Below are 9,110 nucleotides of genomic sequence, written 5' to 3'. Positions count from 1 at the left end.
TAATTTCTCAAAAAATCAATAAAATATTTATAATTTTATGCACATCAAAAAATGTTACAAATATTCACAAATATTTCAAAGATTGTAGGATACAATTAGGTAGATTAAATTAGTACAAAGCATTAAAAAGAAAAAAAACCATTTTTATTTTATACACATAATATATAATAGTTAATAAAATAATAATATTATAAATAGACACATAATAAAATATTTTTAAAAATGATGAAACCTAAAAATTCATAAAAAATTACTTGATTCAAAAACCAAAATTCTTTAAAAAAATGAATACAAACATGTTCTTTCTACAATAAAGTAAATAATTAGTAAATTATATACTTATATACTAACTTAAATTAAAAAAAAATTACATACATTAATATCTAAATTTTTGTAGAGAGTTTTATTAATTTTTAATTTACTTAAAATGTTAAAAATATTAAATTAAACTTATAATATTTTTTAAATTTTTATATTTAATTTAAAAAAAGTTTTTCGGAACTACACAATTTTAAATATTAGTTTTAAAAATGTATTTGAAATGTAAATATCTATAATGGAAGTTAATGATAATAAAAAAAATCAATTTTACATGATACTCTTACAAAAGTTTAAATATAGTTATATTAATTTTAGAAATTTATTTATATTGTTAGAATCATCAAATTAAAATGTGTATGCAGGTGATATTTACATTTACATTTGCTTTTTCTTTTTTCAACAATCATTGAGTCTTTTATCAAGTGCAGGTATTTTTTTCTGTAACTAAAATATAATAGTTATTATTATTACTGTATACATATTTTTTTAAAAGAAAAAATGTATTAAGGATTTTATGGTATTTTAATTTATTTTATAATAAATTGATAAAAGAAAAATTACAATACCTAAATTATTTTTTAAAATTGATAAAAATAAAAAACAAATTTCAACAATATACTTGACTTAAGAATTTTCCAATTCTTAGTAAGTATTTATATATTTATTAATGATTCATGAAAGATTATAATATGATGATAAAATATGAATTACCAACTGGTAGGTACTAGAAATGAATATTTAATAATTTACAGTCTTAAATGGTATTATTATAATACAAGATACCAATTTAATCGCTAATACAGTTTATATTTTCATTACTCATTATAAGTGTTAACTTGTGCCACTGACTACCACATAAATCATTCAAATCATTTGAAATAAATTGAACACAGATATTTATATACTACCTAATACCTATAGTTTATTTTCATATAACTGCATAAACCTTTTATAATATTTTTGAATGCTGTCAACATTTTTTTACAAATAATAATCCATTTAGCTCTAGCAGTTATTAAAAACATTATTGTTTAAGGATCTAAAATTTAAAATTTTAAGAAACTATAGTTGAATATTGATAATCATATATTATGTAAGCAATGAGTTATTTGTGTAAGTATTATGCAGTTTTGTATAGTATTATTGAAATTATTGGATTAGTAAGGACATTAAGGAGTTTCAATAATACTAATGTACTGTTTTTAAAAATAGTTATTGTAATTAGTTATCTACCTATAAAATTAATTAAAATAAGATATAAAACATTAATTTGTTTCATTTTTTTTTTTTTTTAATGAGAAACGTTAAAAACTTTCTCAACAAAGATAATTTATAGATACACATAAATAAACGAGATGTAATTGTATGTAAATATTTAAATATGCTGATCATAATTTTAGTTAGGTACCTATTATAAAGATTCAATACTATTAGTTAGTTGGAACATGCATATTAGTAATTACTTAAGTATTTTAAATATGTAACCTAATAGTATTAAAACATTAAAACATACCTTTGTGATACCGAAATCCACAACTTCCAATGAGTCAACCATTGGATTTGTTACTTGCAGTAATTTTTCAACAAACTTATAACTCTTAGTCATCATTTCTTGCACTAAACAGTTGGTTACATATTTTCTTCTTATTCCCAACTTTTTATTGAAATTATTAAATTTACTAGGGAATTGTGTTAAAATATATTTCCAAGTCCTTGGAAGACCATTAATTTCTAAACACGCACGATACAAATTATCTGAAGATGCGTTAGCGATTGGCCCAGTTAGCTCGTATAATCCATGACTAGTTTTAATGAGATTTTTTGATACTACAAAATCTAAAAAACCAGCAAAGTGATTTTCATTTATTGTTCTGTGACGATCTTTTGATATCCAAGTTCCTAAAAAATACATAAGAAAAATTAAAAATAATTTATAAAAGGTATTGATTGTATTATATTCTAAACTGTACAATTAATATATTATACAGATTCTATACTATCAGATATTAAGCTAATTTATCTATTTGATCGAATAATTCTACTTATCTTAAGTTATATTAGCATTAACAATTTCTTAAATAAATAATGTAATGCCATCAAATTTATATATATATATAGGACAAAGAATAACCATTTTTAGAACTACTAATTTAGTCTATTACAAATCGGTATTCAAAAGATTGCTGTACTTAGAATACTAAATGTTAGGTATTATAGTACAACTGGGGTAGCGAACCGTTGGTTAAATTTAAATGTCATGCGAAAAATTTAAATTATAAAAAATTATGCTATTTATAAATTATTTAAAAAATGTATAACATTCCTATCTTTATCCTTAAAAAATATGATTTCTTTTGGGCACGTGAAAATTTTTCAAAACCTTTATTGGAAAAATTTGGCACGACCCAAAAAAGGTTTGCAATTTTTATAATATACTTTACTAATTAATGATTACTAAAAATCCAAAAAAGTTTTATAGTTAAACAAAATTTTTATTATATTTTTGTTGTGATGCAAATTTAAAAAATAAATATAACTTATTTACCTCGTAGTTCGACAATGAATTTTGTATTGTCATTCTTCAATTTTATTTCCATGACCTTCACCGACCAATTGCATAAGAACTTTTTATAAGGCATTTTATTTACATATTTTAAGTCACTTGATGAAGCACTGTTATTTGGCGTTTGGACGATTTGATGACTCAAATTTGAATTGTTATTGGCATTGAAGCAATTATCGAGTTTTAATAATTTAGGTATAGAAATATCAAGCGGTTGCGGACCATAATAATCCGGTGGAGGTGGTAAACAAGATTGATTTCTCGCAGGGCGAATTTCTCCTATGTTTGAGGTACTTAAATTAGATACCATCTGAGAATTTGTTTTGACTTCTTCAATACATGACCATATAAATCTATCAAAACATGATGAGAGATCCATTTCAGAATATACGATTGTTGAACCGTTGTGTTTTTTTTTGTTTATAGTTAATTTAACAACATTTTATAAAGTAAGATTTTAAAAAAAACACGAGTAAAAAACACACGGACTAACTATGGACCGAGTCGACACGTACGTAGATAGCGAATGCGACGGTCACTAGTCTTTAACAAATGTCTGGACTACGAACAATAGGACGGCAGCGCTCCTGACGCTCGTGTCCTTTTCTAACATACTGAAACTGGTTTTTTTATTCCAGGCTGAGGTGAAACACGTTTATATGTTTTTTTTCTTTCCAAGTATCCTGTCCATACGTGAATAGGCGGTGGCGGTCAACTGCACGACGTTATACATCGATGGTCCACGGAACAAATCTCTTATTATTTATTTTTTAAATCTTTCATTTTGGTGTAAAAATGATAAAGAGTATTATAAAAACGAAGGTTTTTAAAATAATTGTACCCATATTACTATTGTTGAATTTAGATTTCTCTTCGAATATTATAATTTAGGCCAATATGTATCATATAATAATTAAATAATTGTTACCTACAATGTTAATATTACCTACCAGTGGCGTTGTGAACCATGATATACAACAGTACAACTTATTTTTTCATTGCCTATATATTTTTATTTTAATTTTATGTTATTGATAAAAAATTGTGTATTCAAATTTCCAACCACCTCACCCTCCAAGCAAAATCTTCACAATGATGCCTAGACGTCATAAACTACCGTTAACCACGCCACTGGTACTTATTTTGTATTATTTAAAAGTTATTTTGTATAATATTTTATATTGTGAATTCTGGTGTATAAACGAAAAATATATCGATTGATATTAATTATTACAAAATAGGTACCTATCTACTAAATAATATCAGTGTATTACTGCAGTTTGGTCAATATGCATTCAGTCATAACAATGCTAAATGTTATTACTATCTAACAACAATTTTGAAAAGTATATTTGTAAAAAAAAAAATTAGGTAACAATGTTTGTAAAATAAAAAATAAAAAAATTAGATTATCCCGAAAAAAACAGAGGGTATTAGTACAGTGGTTTTATCATTACAACATTTTCGAATAAATCATATACAAACAGTATAAGCTATAAATTATAATGAGTAATTCATGGTTATTGTTAATTATATGATATAGATAATAGGTAATAGGTATTATTAATAGATATTTTATCTGAACCCTGTATTGATATTTTATTTCATAAGAAAACTAATTCTTTGACTATATATAATATTTTATATTATTATAACATAATATATAGATATATTTTATGATGTATGCATAACATTATCTATGGATAATTTTAATGACAATGATAGCATTGTAATATTTTGATCTGTCTAAACCGTGTATTTTTAATTTACCCATATCATAATGTATTGAGTAAATTAATATAATATATATTTTGTACGGAACTACAAACGTCCGAAGTTGAATTTCCGTCTGGCCCGATGGGTTCGGTTCCCGCTCGCGCGTGCAGTCAAACCTCAGCTGAGAGCTTTTTCTCGTCCCCCTTCCGCTCGTCTTATTACCCGTTCGTCGATCGTACACGATCGTCGTCGTTATCTCGCTTTTACGTCTCCGTCATCCGTCGGTGTTTTGCGCCTTCTGTAGTTCTATCTCGGTCACCCGAGCTTGACGGTCACCGATCGCCCGTTGTCTTTTTTTAATCGTCACGGTCTCGCGTAATGCCGTTTTACACTCGAACACGTGTTGTTGCGATCGGCCTTTGCCGAACTGTCGTGTGTATCATTTTATAATTTATTCGTTTGACGTCCGTCAAAATGCGCGTGAGTGTTTCGTCAACGCTATTATGTCACTCGCCAGCGTCGCGTGCGATCGAGTCGTGCCCGTCGACACTTGTTTTCGTTGCCGGCCTTTGGCGGAGCATCGATAATTATTTTCACTTAATATTTATCGTTCGCGTTGTTGCATCCAAGGCCGCCCGCAGGGGGGGGGGGCCACGCCCCCCCCCGCTTTTTAGGATAATTTGTTTAAATATAAAAAAAATAAAAAACAGAATTTATGATAAGTGTATTGTTTTCTCGCTGCCCCCCCCCCCCCGAGAAAAATTTCTGCGGGCGGCTTTGGTTGCATCGTGTCCACAAGCGTCGCATATCCACTCGCCAGCCGTCTTACTCGCCGACGAAGCGATTGGTACCCGAACGCATAATATAATTTAGTAAAGTGTTACAGTTAAAAGTGTTGAATTCCATAATTTTACGAATTAACTATAGGTAGTTCATGGATTATACCTACGAATGTTCGTCAAAATATGAAGTAGGTGATTCATGAAAATCATATACTTTAACTATCCGCGCAACGAAAATTACCGGTGACTCCCGCTCGCCATATAAACCGGCTGCAACCCATGGGCTCTCAAACTGCACCGCACTGCAATCGTGTCAAAGGCGGCAATTAGTTTTGGGAGTACCACTGAGTGAAAATGGTCACCGGCCATTTTTTGTTGTACGGACTATAGGTAGTTTATTTTTTGGACTATTTATAGTTAATAGTTATTCTACTATATTTGAATTTTAAATATACATATATATTGGGTATAATATTTTATATTTATTTTGTTTATTTTAAGTTGAATTAATTATTCATTTGTGCGCACGCAGAGTTATTGGGCATTGGCGTGATATTTAAGCCGAGGCTAACACGGCGTTTCCGCCGCGTATTCCGTCGAATTGAAAATGCGTTAGTTTATATCGGAGTAGCAATACATGATGGACGTAACACGTCGCGTTTTAATCTACGGCGGAAAACGCCGGTCGGCTTGTGTTTTAGCCGGCGAACGCCAAAGAAATAAAAATGCATTTTCAATTCTACGGAAAACGCCGTGTATAGCCTCGGCCTTTGACTTGCAAAGACTTTTTTGGAAGCGAGTTACACTAAAATAAACAATATCGAATATTTTGTTGAAAATTGATTTTACTTAAAATTTCTTGTTTTTTTTTTTTTTTTTCTTAATTAAAACAATTATATCCAATTGTTAACAAAAATTCACTCTTAAAAGTTAGTTAATCTTTTAAAGCATTTTTGCTGTCCCAAAAGATGAAGACATCATGTCTTACACAAACATAAAAAACATATTATTGTAAAATCATTCCGTTTTGTATTTTTAATATTTTTTTTATTTTAAAGTCTGAACGAAGTGATAAATGTATTGATTTTACAATAATGTGTTAGTAAAGTTGTAGTTGAAAATTCATAAAAATTTTTGTATTTATATCTAAGGTTAAAAAATTCAACATTAAGTTTTCCATAAATATTCGTTCAAATAGCTATCGAGAAAACTCGAAGCCAGCTCACTATAGGAAAAATGTTATGAGCGTTTGAATTTTAAATTTTTACGAAATCATTTTTTTTTTCATTCAATCATTTTTAACACATCATAGTATTAGTAGCATGTAATAATAATAAAATATAAACTAATATTTAATATTTTAATGTAATAATAATAAATTTTGAATTCTAATAAATAATAATACTCTAGAAATATTAAAAAATTGTTTTTGCATATTTTGGTAAATAAAATGCATATTTTACAATTTTTTATTGCATATAAATCCTAGCCCTAGTATTATTATTAATTTAAATAAACAATATGTACATTATTGTATCCCTATAAAATATAATATTATGAACATATTGTAGGGCACTGCGGATACGAATATTATACGTTATACATGTTAGTGCACGTGCGATAAACGGCTTTCCAGTAACCTGCAACCTGGCCTTTTGTTCGTCAAATTGCATTATGTTTGATATCGGCGTAATCCCGAGAAGTTTATTGCACGTGAAACAACAATATGTATATCCAATATTCGTATTAAATCTATATCCATTTCTATACTACCATTGATTAAATATACAAATATTAAAAAATTAAAAAATTAATTAATATTAATATTTTATGTTTTATTTTTTTTTTTATATTTTAATATTTTATTTATTATTTAATATTAAATATTTTATATTGAATCAATGATACTACTATATAAAATGAAGTCGCGAGGTCCAGGATAACAGGCCTTTTTTATGTTACCATTTTATGACAAAATTATTTATCTTTTTTCCATTTTGTTTTCACAGAGTTGTACTAAATATTTTCTTGAATGTCACCATATCGCCCGATATTTAATTTTTTTGTCGGAGAGGTGGGAGAGGGGAATTTTATTTTCATGTTCCCATTTTTAATAAAAATATATTTATCAATAATACCGATAGAAACATATCAATACGGTTCTATTAACCATTTTTTATACTTACTTACCAGTTACCGATCACAGTAAACGATAAAATTTGAATAAAAAATTTTATATATCATCGTCTGAAGGCAAAATAAACAACCCATCATAGGTGAAGCTGTGACAGGTCGGCTAGTCTATTATATATAGTTACACATACAAATAAAATGTATCATTAAAATTATTTCAAAAATAATACTAATTACTAATAATTACAATAGTCATTATAGTAATATAGTCACTATACTGACTATGCAAAAATGTTTTTTTTTCTTTTAAATATCAATATTCAAACTCTTTAAAATGTGGTTATAACAATTATTTGAGAGTGTAGCCGACGTGATTATATTTAATACTTTTAGTTCAATTAAATACCTAGTAATTTACCTGTTATAAATAGGAGATGTATAGGAACTTACTTAGTTTATAACATTAATTGTTGCCAAAACCATAGGTCAGGTGGTCAATGAGAAGTGTAGATAACAATGTAGGAAGTATATCTACTTATACTTATACATGGGACCAAAAAATATAAAATAAGTTTATCTTGGTGAAAAATAATATGATTCAATGATTTTAAAACGAAAAAGTACATATATTATTTTACCTAACTATACGAAAATACGCAAACCGTAAATGTTGACGCCGTTTAATAAAGGCATAATAAGCACGCGCCCTCCGGTCACAATAGACAGGTATTATCATTGCCCTAACTACTCGCCGGCCGACTCAAACACACACACATTCACGAGTTCCAGCCGTTATTTTTATATTAATCTTGTTTAATTATTTGTGTCTTGTGAATTTATAATAATTTTATGCAATGGCACCTTATCGTCCGTTGTCCGCCGTCCGTTAGTATTATTATAATTAATTTCAGTCTTTCTCCATCGTTAATGCATCAACGCATTTTTCTGTCGTGTGCTAACAGTCGGTTTAAATTTTTGCAAGTTGTAATTCGTGTGCGCAAATCGCCACTATTTATTATCATTGTTGTGAGCGCGAATCGCCACTTTTTTTATTTTATTTTATCTTTGTTATTGAATTTTTGGCGGCGCTAATCATCTTATTTAATATTTTTTCGTGTATTATTTCAATTATTTGTGTCTGTGCGTGTGAAATTATAATAGTCTAGGTAGCATCTGGCCAGCTGAGCACCGACGATCTGTGAATTATTTTATACTACTATTTTTATTAAAATATTGTATTGGTATTATTATTATTATTATTATTGTCGGCTGTGCCAAACTATTTTTACCTGTTGTGCCAAAGAGGCCGCAGATTTTTTTATTATTATATTATATTGCCCTCTATCAAATTGTTTTACCATTTTATTTATATTATTACTTACCTTTTTCTTTAGCATTTAAGTTTCCACACACCCACTCATATATACACACATACACACACCACCACACATTAGCACTTTCTAGTCTTGCTCGGCGACTCCATCCACTTCCTTTGAGTCGCTGTATACACATATACACACATACACAGGTCGTTCGGTGTATGAGTGCGGCGTACGAAGTAGTCGGTGGCCGGGCACGCGTACTTATTACTATTA

The 9,110-nt window shown here is 28.3% G+C and overlaps 1 protein-coding gene across 2 annotated transcripts; it reads right to left on the bottom strand.

The window, feature by feature from the left end:
* Window positions 1-500: 500 nt before the first annotated feature.
* Window positions 501-3,698, bottom strand: LOC126555319 (uncharacterized). 2 transcript variants are annotated; one of them, XM_050210260.1, is made up of 4 exons: window positions 3,400-3,698; window positions 2,867-3,237; window positions 1,835-2,220; window positions 501-765 (listed from the first exon to the last, which is right to left on the bottom strand). In XM_050210260.1, the coding sequence occupies exons 2-4, from the start codon at window positions 3,192-3,194 to the stop codon at window positions 718-720; spliced, it is 762 nt and encodes a 253-aa protein (XP_050066217.1). In that variant the 5' UTR covers window positions 3,195-3,237; window positions 3,400-3,698; the 3' UTR covers window positions 501-717. The 2 variants fall into 2 exon arrangements, with proteins under 2 accessions (XP_050066217.1, XP_050066216.1); XM_050210259.1 differs by having other exon boundaries at window positions 2,867-3,698.
* Between the last annotated feature and the right edge of the window lie 5,412 nt (window positions 3,699-9,110).

The sequence above is a fragment of the Aphis gossypii genome, unplaced genomic scaffold, assembly GCF_020184175.1.
Source record: "Aphis gossypii isolate Hap1 unplaced genomic scaffold, ASM2018417v2 Contig00799, whole genome shotgun sequence".
NCBI lineage: Eukaryota > Metazoa > Arthropoda > Insecta > Hemiptera > Aphididae > Aphis > Aphis gossypii.
Note: the sequence above shows the minus strand (reverse complement) of the source record. Positions and strands in the feature narration are given on the sequence as shown.

What these genes read in the sequence shown, in the direction of transcription:
- LOC126555319 (XM_050210259.1), bottom strand. Translation starts at nt 3,263, where the DNA reads ATGGATCTCTCATCATGTTTTGATAGATTTATATGGTCATGTATTGAA. An exon ending in ATTCATTGTCGAACTACGAG is followed by an intron (nt 2,221 to 2,866) that starts GTAAATAAGTTA and finishes TGTATTTTTTAG; the next exon opens with GAACTTGGATATCAAAAGAT. An exon ending in TGGATTTCGGTATCACAAAG is followed by an intron (nt 766 to 1,834) that starts GTATGTTTTAAT and finishes ATTATATTTTAG; the next exon opens with TTACAGAAAAAAATACCTGC.